This window comes from Fusarium subglutinans (genome assembly GCF_013396075.1).
Source record: "Fusarium subglutinans strain NRRL 66333 chromosome Unknown NRRL66333_c0000153, whole genome shotgun sequence".
In the NCBI taxonomy this organism is placed as follows: Eukaryota; Fungi; Ascomycota; class Sordariomycetes; order Hypocreales; family Nectriaceae; genus Fusarium; species Fusarium subglutinans.
The window spans coordinates 58782-75909 of NW_023502216.1; the positions used below are offsets into that span (position 1 = coordinate 58782).

Genomic DNA, 17128 nt, shown 5'->3' on the forward strand with positions numbered 1-17128 from the left:
TAATAATCGAGCCTTCAGATTTTAACTGTGCCTTTGTAACTATGCATCTAAGACATGCATTGACTGGCTGGGAGATCGATCTATTAGTGATCTTTACTTAATCAATTTATCCACTTTGTTTTGTTGACCAAAGTCATTCTGAACCCCCGCCATTGGTCCAATGTTTCAGCCGCTGAAGTTCAATGTCTCGGCTTCGGCTTGGGGGCTCCATTTGGAGGCTCTTCCAGCTGAACAGGGGTTTACAACGGCGCCAACGACGTGCTAGCTTCTCTTGTCAGCTGTCAACTACACATAACGGCTCGACTGTCTCACTGACGACGTCAATATCAGCCACACTGTCATATTTATTGGTTGCTGCGTAAAATTGTAGCAATATTATTAATGCCAATATTTCATCCATTTGCAGTCGATAATTGTCTATTTTATTTCATTTCCTCTGCCCTGAAGCATCACTCCATCATCTGGGCATCGCCATTTTGTATCTCCCCCATCAAAGCATCATACCACGCATCAAGAGCCTCATCAACATTGAATCCACCACCATCCAAGAACTCATTCACCTGACTCACATATGCTTCTACCCCATCACCCATCGAGAACATTATATCGTCGCTGGGATTAAAAATAAGTCCTTGTGACATTGTGCCAGGGGAAATGGTCGAGTTCATAGCCCCTGGACTAATGCTGGTGAAAATCGTCTTGGCGTAAACTTTGTTCCTCACAGCCTGGAATAAATCTTTGTACTTTGCCAAATATGGAGCTCTCATATTAGTAACTCCTCGATCAATCAGGTCTAGACAAGTTGCAGTGTCGTTGAAATGTCGATGTGGCCTCGGGGCGTCATCTCCAGTCTGTGGTAGGGCCATTGCTTGCCTGCAGGATAAGCATGTCAGTCACATTCCAGGGGTCAGCTCGTTTAACTAGTTCAGCTTACCAGTCGCAGTAAAGAGCCGCTAGTCCGACAAGGATTATATCATGTAATTGTCTAAAACATCGACAAATAGCAGAAATGCCATATTCGCCTTCGATTTTGGACCAGTGACTGATTGCAGTTGATGCGGCCTTTGAGCAGTAGGACGCCATTTGCCGTGATGGTACCATGAATGTAGGCGAAGGCCTGTGTAGTAGGAGCTGCAAAAGGCAGTACTCAATCTTCATCTCAGAGTACTCCCGAGATGGCTTCAGTTCCATTGCCTCCAATTGCTGCTCCCAGAGTTCAAGGTCTCTCCGTATCTGATCGGAGGTCGCACAAATCTGCTGGAATGTAGTGTCCATAGCCGTGCCGCTTGGCCCTCTCGCTATGTAGATCGACTCAAGGATACGACCGCCAATCCTCCGCAATGTAATCATGTGACGAATAACCTCAACATTATGTTTGTGGAGAACGGGGGCCACGGAACTCTCGAGGGGTGTAAGGGCATCGAATGTGGCTGAATTGGGTAACATGGTGTGAACTGCATGGTCCCGAATGGATAAGACTCGGCCTGTCATGGTCGCAACTTGTCTAGTTCGCGAGGTCAGTCGAGTCAGAACTCTCGATCGGGCGAGACAACTAACCGCTCCAGGTTGTATGCACACCACCATGTCCTATTCCGGATCTCCAATTCTTCAGCTGTGAAGCCCCAGTCTTTGTTGTGACGGTGGAGTCCTGCTTCGATGGCGGCCGACATGATGTACCGACTAACCTGCCAAAGATCGTTATTGTGGCTGCTGTGAGACGAGTCTAGCATCCATATTGCCAGAAGAAGCACTGCTTGTATCCCGAAGAGATCCCTTGGGTGGTCACTAAAGTTATTGAAGAAGCGCAATGCGGTCCGGAAATATGCATTGGAGTCGTTGAGGTCCATCATCGCTGGAGACTGGGCATCTTTCGTGGTCAGTTGGCAGCTTGCTAGCGCTAGGATAGCAAACACAGTAAACTTCTCATGGCCACTGCACTGCCTGGGGCTCTCGTAGATACGCTGAAAGCCCCTTCTCAAATGCGGAAGCTGTAAGAATGGCCACCAAATGTGTACCCTAGCGATGTAGATGTTGAGGAGAGCCCTTGCAATAGGCTGAGGTGGGAGCGCTGCAGTTGCTTCACACAGGGGCTGTTCAAGACCACTTCCCTGGCTGGAGGAATCCCACGAGGGAACAAGATTAAGCTGCTTGAAGAAGATCCTCGCAAATGTCGATCCGGCCGCGCTCCCGACTGAAGCAGCAGATCAATGATCAGCAGGGTCTTCAAATTGATCATCGTGGTCGATCTTCACTTACCATACTTGCTACCTGAGTACAGATCTGATCCTCCCGTGGTGAGGAAACCCACCTCTTCAGCCTCTTTCTGCAGATCAGCACGGGGCTCCGGATTCACGTCCGCAGGTTCTGGCTCTGGTTCAGGAACGGTCTCATTGGGCGTTGGGACCAGTCTCAGTCTGGCTTCGAGATCATTGATCCTGTCCTGGAGAGCTTTCACTACTGTATATGGGTAGGAGACACAGTCCGTGATGTTACATGCTTCGTCCTGTCGTGCACATGCTGTACACTGAGGAACTCTGAGATCACACTATAGCCTCGGTGTTAGCCGACCACTGAAGACTGACACAAATGGTCGTTGTAGCTGAACCTACTTTCACTTTACGTGACCGGCATCGACTGCATGCCTTTGAAACGGAAGGTTGAAGAGTTGAGAGCATGGAACATTATCGTCTAGGGTAGTAATATTCTTTTGTCCGTTTCTGCTTCAAGTAGATGAATGACGGCCAAGTCAAAATGTCTCGCATCCATCCGAAAATAGTGGAGACATCCTGGCCAACGCTATAACGGATCGGAATTATGTAACTACCGAACCGAGCGCTATCTCGGCGTTATACCGCATTGAGCGATAAGCCAATTTGGGGACAAGCATCAACAGATGTACAGATTCCGGTGGATGTTAAGATTCATATCAAAGAACTTGGTAATTGAATTTCAAGTCATATAAATCAGAATTCACTACTATGTTTAATTTTTTTACTTTAAATTTCTTCGTTAGGTTGTCAGCACGCTTATTCCAGAGCAAACATTGACATTTCAAAGGAACGTATAGGGTAGCCAGTTATTGGACCGATTACGGGGCGTATCACTAAAGTATCCCATAACCTCGTACGGCTCTGGTTTCCCTTCCTCAAATTACTTTCTACAACGTCTTGTAAGTTCTTGTGGCTGTAATGCTGCCATTACACAACAAATATGCCAAGTTCTACTAAAGATACTAAGTCACGAAGTCGTATAAGTCAACTCGCGAAAAATTAAGCACGGGAACATCACGCGTCTCAATCGAGCACGGTAAGATTATGCATATCATCAATTAAACGGAATCAATCTGCTCCAAAGAGTAACTACGCTATTCTAGTAAGTATATCGAAAGTTGGGATTCTGCCAATCCGTCTTATCGCTCCTTTCGGCCTCCAGTCCAATATCAGTGTCGTCATGAGCCTTGCCATATTGCTTATCACGCTTCTTGTTCTCTATACCGCAGAGAACATAGTACGTCAGACCAGTGGCAGCCATCAAGGCAAACGCGAAAAGCATAGAACCGATGCCGAGGACATATGTGGGTGCTTGTCTATCAAGAAAGAATTGGGGTCCGACAATATTGCCGACGGCTGTAAGTGTAAGTTAGAGGCTGAAGACTGATCAAGTGTGTTGGTACATACCGTAGACGATAGCGATAGAGATACCCATAAAGCTCTTCTTTGTTGCACCAGCAGTGTTGGAGGAAGACAGACTTAGTAGGAAGACCCAAGGGACATTGTAGAAGCCCATGAGATAGACTCCTGCCAATGACGCGTCGCGTTGGGTCGCAACGTCGAGTGAGTGCACCATAACCGCTCCAACCAGACCCATGAGCGCACCGAAGATCCAGAAGATGCATCGAAGATTAGGAATGAAGAAAGCAACGGTGGTGAGAATAGCCTGACTAATCATCGCAACTGCTGCCTGAGGAGTCGCCATGAGAACGGTCTTTGTCTTGCTGAAGCCATACCCGGCAATGATGAGAGGGTTGAAGTTTGTAATACCCGCGTTAGCAAGCGCATAACCAAAGACGCCGAGCCAGATGCAGTAGCACTTGGGATCACGGAGAGCTTCCAAGATTTGGGCAGTTTGGAATTTCTAGAGCCATGTTAGCCTCAGTTTATCTAATGGGGCACGTGTCGCTGCATACTTTCTTTGACTCAATGCCGGTCTGGTTGGGTGCAAGGCGAATCATGGCAAGTTTCTTCTCTTCCTCGGTGAAGAACCATGCCTTCGAGGGAGTGTCGGGAAGGCCAAAGAAGACGAGAGCTCCGGCGAGGATGGTGCAAGATCCATAAATGAGGAAGATATACTATCACTTTTTGTCAGCAAAGAAATATCCCTTCAGATGACCTTCACTGACCTTCCAGGTGGACAGCGATCCATTGATCTGTCCAATCGCATAAGACAGAATACCTCCAAACACACCCGCGAAAGTGTTATACCAAAAAGCAGTTCGAAGAGGCTGCTCGTTCCTCAAATACCACATGGAGTTGATGATCATCATGCAAGGTAGTACAGCAGCCTCAAAAACACCGAGAAGGAATCTGATAGTCGCCAGTCCTGCAAAGTTATGGCAAAGTGCCATGAAGCATAGGGCAATACCCCATAGGGTGAGGCAGCCACCGACATACTTGCCGATAGGGATCTTGGTCATTAACCAGAGGTTGGGGAATTCCATGGCTAGGTAACCGAAGTAGAAGATGCTGCTGAGCCAACTGTACTCTTGAGACTTGAGGTGGGCATCTTCCTTGATGCCGAAGATGGCGGCATATCCGAGCGCATTCTTGGATCCGTTAGCAAGCAATTGACTAGACTTGAGTGACTACACATACCTTATCCAGGAAGGCCAGAGTCATGCTCAAGACAGCGAGCGGCATGACAACCAGATCTGTCTTGAGGAGAAGTCGCTTTGATTGGGCCTTGGTCAATTCCAGTACCTCATCTTGAACACGATCAGAGGCGATTGATTGAGCCATATCCTTGGCGTGGCCTTGCTCAGACTTGGGAGTCTGCGCCATGATGCAAAGTTATCGAAGAAGTCCAAGTCTGGAAGCGAGTTGGAAAGTCCCTCGACGATCTTTAGATGCTTCGCATGGCCGTCTTTAAGAGTTCTCAAGATTGACAATGCTACAAAAGCTAGTCTACCACTTCCCCGGGTTTAGCGGGGCCAATTTCGCTGCAACGGGGAGTTTATCACTGTAGTTGTTAGGCTTCGGTGTACAACGAGACGCTCGGTCACCACCGAGCTCACTACTCGGACGCTACCGAGGGGACTTTACTGCTTTGAGGAGTTCTAGCCTATCACCCCGCCTTGTTATCTGGGGTTGGGAATGATAACGAACGAACCAGAATGGATGCCGATGACGATTGGGGAGCCTTGCGATCACGTCAAGTTACAGTGGGTAGTTGGCCGATTTTTGATAACAGACTTATGAAACGGTCGTCAAGAGAGAAAACTCTGCATCGAGCGGCAGAAAATAAGTTCATTTAAGATTCTACTAAATTGGTCGCGAATTTGTCATGAATTATATTAAGTCTAATAAAATCTTATCGCCTTGTACTGAAGCCCGATATTTGCTGCAAGCACGAGCAGTGGACAGATGATCCAAGGCTTATCGGACTATCACCTGTTCACGTGAGTCAGCTCGGTCACGACCGAATTTGCCGTCCGGTGGACACCGAGCTCGCCTCCAGAGTCCGAAGATCCAACATGAGCCTTATTAATTCTCGGAGATATAATATTTGACTGAATTGAACCATTTCATCTCAATATCGCGAAATCGAAGCCCCATATACAGCATTGTCTTGACAACATCAATTATGACAAACGCGAAGCAAGGAAGCCATGGAGGCTCAACGCATAGCTCTGTGCCGAATGCGAAGAATGCTTCTATCAAGGTAAGTTATCTCATGACATATGCCCATGATAATCACTGACGGACATTGAGGTTGGAATTCGTGATGGCGTCACTGGCGAGTTCAATTTGGTACCTCGAGCAGAAGCTGTAGTCTCAGTATTTGACTCAAATTTCCTGATCGGCGATGGCATCTGGGTAGGTTCTACTGAGTGAATAATGACCAACAAATGAATAACAGCTATTAAGGAAGGTATCCGTGCCAACAAGGGCCGAGTCCAGTTTGCCAAAGAGCACATCAATCGACTTTTCCAGTCCGCGAAAGCCATGTACCTGGACCTCGGTCTATCGAAAGGGGATCTCCTTGACCTAATTCACCAGACGCTTGATGAGAACGATATGGGAGATGATGAGCATGTCCACATCAGACTCGTGGTCAGCCGTGGTCTGAAAGCTACTCCCTACCAAAACCCGAAGGTCAACATCGGTCTCCCTCTTATTGTCATCATTCCCGAGTCCAAGGCCGTTGATCCCAACTCCAAGTCAAAAGGCTTGAGACTTTCAACAACATGGGTCCGACGGGGGCCACCCGATGTCAAGGACGAGCAGTGGAATCACATCTCAAAAGCGACGGATGTTCAAGCTTGCATTCATGCGAATGTGATGAATGTCGACGAGGCGCTTATGCTTGACCTACGCGGCTTTGTCAAGACGTGCAATTCAGTCAACTTCTTCATCGTTCGAGAGGATGAAGTCTGGGCCCCTACCAAGGACAACCAGATGCAAGGAATTACACGCCAAAAGACCATTGATGTTTGCCGAGCGAATGGTATCACTGTTCGAGAACTGGACTTCACTCTCACCGAGACATATGGCGCCGATGAGGCTTTCTGTACAGGGACTTTTCCCTCGCAAATCCATGTTACCGAGATTGATGGGCGGGTCATCAGTGATGGTAGGAGAGGAGCTGTTACAGAGAGGATACAGCAGCTATACTCAGAGCTCGTGAGGAAAGATGTTGAGAGGTCAAGGGAGGAGATCAAGGCTGAGGTGGTTAGTCCACGAGACCTGACCTTCTTGAAGTCAAAACTGTAACTTCGATATTACTGGTTCGATTGTTATTAATCCTTGATCACCTCAAAGACAGTCTTTCCCAATCCGCCTTTTCCTTTATAAGTTTGATCGCAAGCCTCGCGGACTGCCTCGATGTCTCTCATATCAACCCTGGCCCTAACAACAGGCTTCACTTTTCCGTCATCCACATAATCTGTAAGCTTATGCAGGTCTTCTCGGTTTGGATCCAAGAAGTGATACATGTATGTGACGCCCCAGCGCCACGCCCGAAGTCTACGTATCGCATCTGCTGCATGGAGAAATAGACGCCCGGCAAATGGGATCTGAGGGTTTTCTGGTCGCCGCATTACGCTTGAAGCTTGGAGGGTCGAGGCAGATGGAGTTGTTGAGATTGAGACGATCATGCCGGTTGAGGGAACCATGAGTGAGAGGAACTCCATGGCTTGACCGGTTGTATCGAAGCAAAAGTCAACGGACTTTGGAGGAACGGCCTCGGCAACTTTCTGATTTGTGTAATCGATGACTGTGATATTGGTCAGATAGGTCTTGGGGCTTAGGGTCAGGACTTACTCTGATCCACCGTGCCCTCACCAAGAAGCTCTGGAACTTTGGGAATTTTGGAGGTCGAGACTGTGGTGATGACCTTTGCAGCATGGAATACGTTCTTGGCAAGTTGGCACGCAAGGGCTCCCGTACCGCTTACTAAATACAAAAATTAAATACTTCTTTCATGAGCAGTTGTGATGAGTGACTTACAGCCACCAGGGATTAACACTGTCTTGCCCTCGAGCGAGCCCTTGTATTGCCCAAGAACCTGCAATGCCGTGACTCCAGCCAGCGGTAGCGATGCAGCATCGACAAAAGAAAGACTCTCAGGCTTCAGGGAGACGTAGGCATCTGTGCACTTCACATACTCACTCCAGGCACCTGTGTCATAATGTCAGCGGTTAGATTTCTTACTTCTAACCAACCATCTCATCATACCTCTTCCAATTTCTGGCAGCCTCGTGTAGACTTCATCGCCCACTTCCAACGCCGTCACTCTCTTTCCAACTTCAACGATGACACCTGCAGCGTCATACCCAATCTGATACGGGAACCTTGAGAATGTTGACATCAGCTTGTCGTCTCTCTCCAACCTGGGCAAAGGCAACTCACTCTTCCTTTACTGCCATCTTGAAGATGCCGGCGGCCTTCTTGACGTCGACTGGATTTATGCTCGCAGCATGGACTTTGATGAGAACCTGATTATCTGCAATGATAAATGGCCTTGGAACTGTCGAGAGTTCGTATGCCACTTGGGCTGGTATAAGCCGGCGCTGTGATTGAGAGCATTTCTGATTCCATGATTATTGACATTTGCTTCTGAAAATGAATGGAACTATGCGTCAAAGATGTACTTCCTATGGGCAGAGATCGGAGACATTATACAGATAAGTGATGTGAAAATTCCATTGACAGACATGTAGGTCAGCAATCGCCACTCATGGTAGGTAAGAAGCTAACTGCTTTCGTTTACAGGCTAGATCCCAGGCCTGGGCTGACCTCACTAGCCTAATTTCCGGGCCGGAATTGACAGCTTCCTCCAACTCCGGTGGAAGAAACTTTGATTTGTGGCGCTAATGCTTGGGGCAACTAATGATCCGTCGGGGAGATTCTGATCCGGTCATTACTCCAGCGAGATCTCAATTATGTGCTAGCGGACAGGTGAAAAGAGATGTTGTATACCAGAAAACACCCTTGGTATCTGTTTATCTATCTTAAAGAACCTGGTAACCTCTAGAACTAGTATAACAAAAACCATTAGGCAACATTCCCATCTTAGCTCCAATACCCGAGAACTTCAGGTGAAACGCTCATCACAACCCGAAGCAAAAGTCTTCAATAGTAAGTAATAATACACGAGAAGAACACTATATACAACGCCCCAAGGTATATGAGAACCTTCTATAGTGTATCATTTACTCTATGCTCCACTTCATCGGTATATGGCGAAAGGCTACCGATGACGATGTCAGGAACATGAGCGTCCCAGTGCTTGTGGTCAACAATATCACTTGAGGGAGTCAGCCACTCGGTACTTCGGTTAGGCCTGGGAGTACTTACAACTTTTCGGCATCGGTTTCCTTCTTGCAATGATCATCCAGTCGCTTCATCCGAGCCGTCCCCTCGGCATTACGACCGAACTGGATGAATTGGAACATGATCGAAGACGATGGAAGACCATGTTTGATCAGATACTGAGTTGCACGATTGACTGCGAACTCGACTTGGTCCTCACCCTGTTCCCAGACTCCATCTGTAAAGATGTAGATGCTAGTCGGCTTGAAGGGCCTCTCGACGAGGATTCGGTTGAGGATATCGTCGAGACATTTTCTCATTCTGCATGTGCCCCGAACGGTTTTGAAGTTACCAATAGCCTTTTCGACTTGAACGCTATGCTTGCATGTCTTTGGACTCATTGTAGTTTCTGATGCGGCGAAAACCTCCATACCATTGTGGTTAGCTAATTTGGTGACGTAGCTGACTGCTCTGGCTGTCTTCTTGACCTTCTCCATATACGGCTCCATTGACGTGAAGTTATCAATAATGAAGATCTGGTGATTGAGTTAGTTACGGTCTGAGAATCAGATCAATGCTCAACTAACATGTTCACGTCCTTTCGTTTCTCTAATCTTGCTTCGGGACTCTTGGATACCGGGCAAATCGAGAATCTCATCACGCTTACTGGACTTTCTGCGAAAAGACCCTCTTCGGGAATCTTTGTCTTTGGCTTCGATCATCTGGTATATTTCTCCAACCGTGAGTAACCTATCTCCCGTTTGAGTATACCTGATTGATTGGTCAGTTGGCGGCTGTGATATAGAGCCCTGCATCGAAATCATGGACCAGGCCTGGTTCGCAGGAGCTTCGATACGAGCCAAATTTGGGATCGCCCCCTGCCTAGAGGCGCTGAATGCGGCTGTGGCCCGTCTTTCTATAGGAGGCCTGGAGAAAGAGTCCCTCGGCTGATGAGATGCTTTGTCATCCGGTGTCGGCACAAACGACATACCATTTTTTGATGGTTCAGGCGCGAGGATCTTTTGCAGTCCCTCCTCCGCGCGTAGCCTGATCTGCATAGCATTGAGGCGACCAAGCTGCCCAATAAGCATGTTGCGAAGAATCAGCTTGCTGATGAAAGGCGATATCGAGTCGCTGCTCCTCCTGTGTAAGAGGAAATCACCGTGGACCTTCCGAACAGCCTTCAATCGCTGCTCTCCATCATGGAAGCAGCAATCATATCCCGCGCCGCTGAGATGTGGAAGTTCAGCGATTTCCTCGAATCGACTGCGGCGATATCTCTCACGGCCCGCTTCGCCGGCGATTGTCCAGATAAGAACGTCGCTGAATACTGCTCCTAGAGACCAGATATCGGTGGCAGGAGAAATGACTGTTCTGACACGATCTTGAACGGCAAAGTTGGCGAATGCCTCTGGAGAAACTAATGTATATTGAGTCATAATTCAGTCGACATATGAGGTGAAATGATATACTAACTGTACATTCTGTTTCCTGTACTGGATGACGCCAGGGCATCATTCAAACCTGAAATCCTCCCCATCTCACCCAGTCCAAAGTCGGTAATTTTGAAGTGAACATTAAATGAAGATTTGCTGTCAGTTCCTGGAAATACTAGGATATTACCAGGATGGATATCTTGATGGACCCCAGCGAGCGACTCATGTAAAGAGTGACTTTGTCTATAGATATCGCTCAAGGTGTGTAGGGCGTCTAGCAGCTGGATCAATCGGCCCCAGAACAAAGCAAAGTCGTCAGGAGTGATCGGCTGGGGAGTTTTTTGCAGGTAGTCTAGAAGTGAACCATGAGCCGCATACTCAAGAACGATAACGAACTTATGATTATGTTGAAAATGGAAGCTTGCGATGTGCCTGACGATGCTGTCATTTGACTTGTCGTGAAGCTTCTCGTATATAGCCGTTTCAGAACTGTAGCGTTCTTCTGCATTGATACCCTCGTACATTTTGAACACAACGAACTGACTCTAGGTAGAATTAGCATTAAATAAAACTCAAGTAAACAGCATTCGTTACCTTTTGTACCATGGATTTACAATGATCGTGTATTCGCACTTTGCGCAACACTACTGCATCAGGCCCAACACGCCTTTCCTTGATACAGTCATCGTATGTGACAGGTAGTATAGTTCTTGGGTGAAGGGGTCTTTTATATACGCGGGTGCGAGAGAATATGAAGGGACAAAACATCCATTGGGCTTCCAGAAACTCATCTGACCACTTGCTCTTTGGCTCAAAATCGTCAGCGGTGAAGGGCAAGTTATGATCGTCGAGAACTTTGCGGTTGGGGAAAAGAACCGACATCTTGTCACAATGGCCAATGAACACGAGTATAGAGAATATTTTGAGGTACCCGTGGCTGATTGCTTCATACGCTGTGTCAATGGGGATGGTAGCGAAGGCGAGGATGTAATTAATACGCTCCACTGTCCAATATGCCTCGAGTTCGCATGGTGGGATGTAGGGGACAACTTTTTCCTCTCCATCCAGACCAACAAGCGATTTGCTTTTAACGTAGTCATGAAAATGCTTAACACGGGAATCCATAAGTGAATCAAGTCCATAGTCCTCGTCTTGCTCAGGCCTTTTGTCATCCTCTGTTGATGGGCAATCAACTGGTGCAAAATGGTTCATTTTTGCACCTGTATGAGTATCCCAGAGGTTGAGTCCTTCAAATGCAATAAATCGCAGATGGCCGGTAAAGTGCTCGTAGAAGTCTTCCACTTCTTTTTGGTTTTCGCATACGATGGGGTTATCTGCCTTTCCATATGACTGGCAGAGGGGGCAATCCGCTTTTTTGATGGGATCGTACCATTTACAATCCACGATGAGCTTGTTCAATTGAAAAGAACCAATTGAAAGACAGTGAGGCTTTGTTTTCCCTTCTGTCAAATGACGAACAAACTCTTCTTTGGAAGTGAAGTGTATAATCCCCGAGGCCGGTTGACAGTACGGACAAGTCCACCTTGCCCGGTGAACATACCGCGGCCACTCCATGCTATGCACCACTTCCATATGAGATCTCCAGTCAGCTGTGGTTGGAAAAAACAATTGAGTATATTCGCAATCTTCAGAAACGCAAATGTAGGGTCGTACATCGTGATCGACATGTTTCCTGCCTATGGTCAGTTATATTTATGTCATACTTTCTTTGAAACGCACATCCAAGCCTCTTGACTTTCAATTGTGGCCTTGTTTAGCAGATTAGAGCAAAGCACACAGTAAACTTCTTCAGTGCCGTCTTCAGAAATCAGGCGATCAGGGCAGGGATGTAAAGATCGAAAAGTTTCGCAATCGGCACTTGTATCCCCTTGGTCGGTGTTTGCATATACTTCTGTAGCTTTCTCGTTCAGGAATCTCTGAGAGACGTGGCATGGATTCACAGGAGACTTTGCGGCGCGGATGCCGGACGGGTCATTCGATCCGGATTCAACCTCAAGGTTCCGTGAAGATCTTATGTCAGCGCCCACAGACGGAGATGGTAAGTTACCAAAGTAATTCTTCTGGCGGTTCTGCTTCCTCTTCTTATGGATATGCTGCTTGATCCGATCTGAGGGCTCCTTGAACAATATGCCAAAAACACCACTGAACTCTTTTGGGTCTTTGTATCGGGGGATGTCCAACAATGATGACGTACTACTCGAATGTGAGAATACACTTGAGGGTGTTTGAGGTCGTTGTGAATTTCTGTTGCTAGAGCATCTATCCGCTAGCACCTGTGGACGTTGTTTCCAGTATAATAAACGATGTGTTCGATGCATAACTGATCTTGACAACTGTAGTTGAAGTGACAACGGGGCATTAGGAAACTTCTTTTGGATGAAGTCAATGATACTCTCGTCAAAGCCATCTAAGACCCGCTTGATCATGATCTTGTTGATATCTTGTGCCTCATCTAATGTTTGCTGGCTTTGAATGACAGCAGCTAGGCGGTGAAGACGATCCAATGCACCATCAATCCCATAAATAGGGCCTTTTTGATGGTCAGTGCGGATGTGTTGATGCTCGGAAACAACTAGAGGGCTGTATAAGCCAGTAAATAAAATTTGGGGCTGGGAACTCACCAAGCTGAAGGTTCCGCCGTAGGACTTGGAGCATAAGCAAAATAAGATTCATTGTTTCGGGAGAATGCCGTAGACGCGTATCAAGGCAATGCTGTTTATCAGCGTGAACGCCGAGAAAACTGACCCATGACAGGAACCTGTGTTCAGCTCTTCGGATATGAGTGCTGAGAGTAATACTATCCATCACCTCATTACCGAAGAGATTTTGGCATTCTGATGCGACTGCGCGGATATCTCTGTGAGACCCCGTAGCCCTGTCATCGTTTTGAGGCTGAACATCAAGCACCATCGTATTGTTTCAGAAAAAAAAAGCATATAATAACCCAACTCAACTCGTGAAAGATAGGAAGTGTATTGTTAATAGTTATGGTCGCAGTATCATGCGGAGGTTTCGAGTCTTGTGTTGAGTGATATGTGGCTACCCCGCCCTCTTGTACCCGAGACTTGTGCCTAAAAATGAAAAGGTATTTCTAATCGATAAGGTGTACAAACCTGAACAATGACAAATATGGATTACGTGGCATCAATTCAGTGGCATTATCTTGCATGCAGGTTGCGACGGGCTGTCACATCAGCGGGATAATGGACGAATAAAATGCTACAGCCACAGTTACACAGCAGATACATTCGGACAATCCGACAAATTAGTTCCAATTACGGGTTTCAGAAAGGGGGCTGGGTTAAGAAAATCCCCACCTCAGCCGCAAAGCTGGAATAATAATAAGTGATAAGTAACTGAGGTTGGTACCTTCCTTATCCTTGAGAAGAAACCTTCCAAGCAACCTCTCAGATCTTTTCAGAGTGCAACGGCAAGATGACCTCAGAGCGCCTCGGTTACCTATCAAGGTTATGGGAAATGCATCTTCTGGTCACCAACCTTCTATATGGAGAGAAGTCCCACTCAGACTCTGTTAGATCTGAGACAATTTCAAATGAGGAGCAGAATGATAGAGACTTTCTCACCTTTGAGACTACGATTCCAGCAATATTAGGAGCCACCGAAAATATCGGGGATATGGACGATGCTAAACTTAAGAGCGAAGACAATGGTTGGAAGCTGCAGCATGCACTCGAAGACAGCCTCAGAACATTCGGCGCCCGCGTATGTGATCATCTGTGACGCTGAGAGAGACTTCAGTGCACACTGACAGCCTTAATAGTTGCCAACCCTGACCGAAGCTAATACGAAATGCTCATCATCTTGTAGCAAATTGGATGAATCAATTCATAAGATACATCGATATGGCGAGTCAATACTCACAACGGGCTCCCTTGATCGTGAGGTGCAGAATGAACTTCTTCCAGAGTCAGAAATACAATGGAGGGAGGGAGTCATTGGCCTTACTAAGGTAAATGAGATGGTGGAGAAGAAGTTACACACAAAGTACTTTGAGCGGCTGGAAGGGAGTTCTAGTAAAGCATCCAAAGCTTTAATCGACGCAGAGCCCATAGATCTGCCCTTGGACAATTTGTTTTACCACCTTGTGAGCGGAACATGCCATGATCAAGGTCATGGAGCCTCACTCAAGCTTTCAGGATGGGAGGATATCAAAGAAAATAGTGTATTCCACATGTTTCTTTCTCCTTGTGAGACCGTCAAAGGGTGCGAAGCCTCCCGATGCTATACATCGTGCACACTTGAAAGGTAAGCTTCTACCAGAAATTCATACAATATTTACAAAGGCTTTCTATCATTTATGCCAATACTTATGCTTATACTATAGACATGATGCAAAGAGCCACGGTGGAGACCTGAATATTTGCGAAGAAACGCAAGAAGCCGAAGTTCTGAACATTCCCCTTTGGCTATCTTTCAATCATACCAATATGTGGTTAGCCAGCACCAAAGGCCTCGAAATAATCAGCCGAGAACAGAGAGAGAACAGAAGCCAAATTCCACTAGAGCAGTTGATGCAACAGAGACAATTGAAGACCTCAGACATTCACCTGGAAGTAAAGAAGTTCCATTTGGCTTACCGGTTGGTGTGTTCTCTGCGCCACCTTTATCTCGGTTCCTGGATACAACAAGATTTGACATTAAAGAACATCTTTGTTATGAACGATCCAAAGGCAACTATTGAAGATATTTTGGCTGAGCCTTATATCAATTGTTTATTGCAGACCATTCCAAGAAACACAAACACTGTTATCAACGACTTCAATTCAGGAAAACGAAACTTTTCAAGGTTCTTCCTGTCGCTCGCCCAAGTCCTTATCGACATCTTCAAGGGCGAGATCGGACGATACGATTATGGGAGCGATCTCAAGACATGGTACGATGACCTCTCTGAAGAGGCACAAGTACTTCTGAAGGATGACTTGGTCCAACATTATCGAAAGGCCGTCTTTAGCTGTCTTCTATTTTTCAAGCACTATCGTGTTGGGGTGGATAAAACGGAAAAGACTGAATCAGGGGCCCGACGGGTAATCCTGGAGCACATCGTCGCTCCACTTAGGACGAATCTTGACATTTGGGAAGCGCAAGTTTCGCAGTGTGGAAAGCCTCCTACACAAAATATTGATCATGGTGCTCACAGGGCACTAGATCACAGGCCAGCCTTGCCCACATTCACGTTGTTCTCTGATGAAGACGATAGAAATGAGATGCTGTAGGTAACTTGATGTCTTGAGCTACACGACGCTAATAATTCTTTAGAAAGTCTAATCAGCTTAAAACTCGATCTAAACATGATTTTTCAACACGAATGGATAGATTTGTCGAGAGGTATATACTCAGAGTGGCTGAAGTCGATATCCCAGCAGCTTTCCCTCATGAAAGAGTCAAGGTCGTTATCATTGACACGGGGTTTTGTCCCAATGATGACCCGTTTTTCATCCATGCTGAGCAGAGAGTTCGTAATTGTCGAAGCTTTATTGGTAAGGAGGCTGATTGGAATGACATACACGGTCATGGAACACATGTCGCCAGACTGGTGCTACGCTACGCGCCAGAATGCGAAGTATATGTTGCAAAAGTCTCCGACACGCGCTCCTTTTCGGAAGATCAAGTCGGGCGGCTTGCCAAGGTATGTGTTTCTCAATATATCACAATAACTACTAACGTGTCACTCATGCAAGGCTCTTGAATGGGCAGGCGAGCAGGCTGACATCATCAATCTCTCTTTCGGTCTTGGGCAGCAATGCCCTTCTCCACAGTTGAAACAAGTACTGGACAAGCTTGTGTTGGATCGCAAGCTAATATTTGCAGCTGCCTCCAACTCAGGTGGCAACAGATCGAGGCCTTGGCCAGCTAACCATCCGGGTGTTTTTTGCATTCACGTAACTAATGAACGCGCCGTACCGAATCTGAACATGAATCCAGTGGCCAAGTCCACTATGGATAATTTTGCGACTCTTGGCGAGAACATCCAGTCGTATTGGCAGGGCGAAGAGCGCTGTATCTCAGGCACCTCCTTCGCTACTCCAGTAGCAGCGGCGATTGCAGCGAACATATTGGAGTTTGCTCGGAGAAATCTTCGCGCTGACGAAGCCAACGCTCTCCAAGCCTATGGACCAATGCGTAAGCTTTTCCGTTACAAAATGACGGATAATGGCGAGACGAATGGGGCATATCATTGTATTAAACCTTGGAGTGACCAACTGTGGGGAGGCGAAGCCAATAACGAGGACGTGGCTAGAGTCTTTAGGGAGTTTCTCGTACACTGGACCTAGTAAAAGTCCAAAGCCAGATTGCTAGCGCCACAATACGAATTGCACAGACTAATCACGTATCCTATATCTGCTGTCAAACTCCGAGAAGACTACTGCTGCGCTACAAACCTGGGGGATTTGTGCTGCGTCAATTACACATGCTGATGTTTGCAGTGCATATTCAGTCCTTGATCCTCCTGTCCGATGTTCTCCCTGCCATTGGATCGCAAGATGTTCTCCTTTTGTAACAGATGGCAACGCCACTGTGACAAGTCTGAGGATATGCAGGTGTGGACAGATGCCATTGGCCCAAATATGCATCTTCTGATGCATGTTCCTCCCCGCTTAGCGCGTCACTTTTACGCCCGGA

General features: G+C 46.9%; 5 protein-coding genes across 5 annotated transcripts; 2 read left to right on the forward strand and 3 right to left on the reverse strand.

Moving 5' to 3' along the window:
- Window positions 1–449: 449 nt before the first annotated feature.
- FSUBG_9686 (purine utilization positive regulator) lies at window positions 450–2516 on the reverse strand (the record flags this gene model as incomplete). Its single annotated transcript, XM_036688225.1, has 5 exons — window positions 450–873; window positions 935–1504; window positions 1558–2191; window positions 2257–2435; window positions 2494–2516. The coding sequence occupies 5 exons, from the start codon at window positions 2514–2516 to the stop codon at window positions 450–452; spliced, it is 1830 nt and encodes a 609-aa protein (XP_036534819.1).
- Window positions 2517–3369: 853 nt separating this feature from the next.
- On the reverse strand, window positions 3370–5057 carry FSUBG_9687 (allantoate permease; the record flags this gene model as incomplete). Its single annotated transcript, XM_036688226.1, has 5 exons — window positions 3370–3626; window positions 3678–4134; window positions 4187–4348; window positions 4400–4822; window positions 4872–5057. 5 exons carry the CDS (start codon window positions 5055–5057, stop codon window positions 3370–3372), a joined length of 1485 nt encoding a protein of 494 aa, XP_036534820.1.
- An 802-nt stretch (window positions 5058–5859) lies between these two features.
- On the forward strand, window positions 5860–6989 carry FSUBG_9688 (branched-chain amino acid aminotransferase; the record flags this gene model as incomplete). The annotated part of the gene is made up of 3 exons (XM_036688227.1): window positions 5860–5937; window positions 5988–6092; window positions 6144–6989. The coding sequence occupies 3 exons, from the start codon at window positions 5860–5862 to the stop codon at window positions 6987–6989; spliced, it is 1029 nt and encodes a 342-aa protein (XP_036534821.1).
- A 26-nt stretch (window positions 6990–7015) lies between these two features.
- On the reverse strand, window positions 7016–13396 carry FSUBG_9689 (serine threonine kinase; the record flags this gene model as incomplete). The annotated part of the gene is made up of 14 exons (XM_036688228.1): window positions 7016–7491; window positions 7539–7670; window positions 7725–7895; window positions 7953–8068; window positions 8127–8287; window positions 8934–9024; window positions 9075–9565; window positions 9617–10449; window positions 10506–11010; window positions 11060–11815; window positions 12140–12158; window positions 12206–12679; window positions 12836–13058; window positions 13108–13396. The coding sequence occupies 14 exons, from the start codon at window positions 13394–13396 to the stop codon at window positions 7016–7018; spliced, it is 4737 nt and encodes a 1578-aa protein (XP_036534822.1).
- A 525-nt stretch (window positions 13397–13921) lies between these two features.
- On the forward strand, window positions 13922–17006 carry FSUBG_9690 (subtilisin; the record flags this gene model as incomplete). The annotated part of the gene is made up of 6 exons (XM_036688230.1): window positions 13922–14209; window positions 14268–14752; window positions 14832–15716; window positions 15764–16133; window positions 16186–16627; window positions 16933–17006. 6 exons carry the CDS (start codon window positions 13922–13924, stop codon window positions 17004–17006), a joined length of 2544 nt encoding a protein of 847 aa, XP_036534823.1.
- Window positions 17007–17128: the final 122 nt, after the last annotated feature.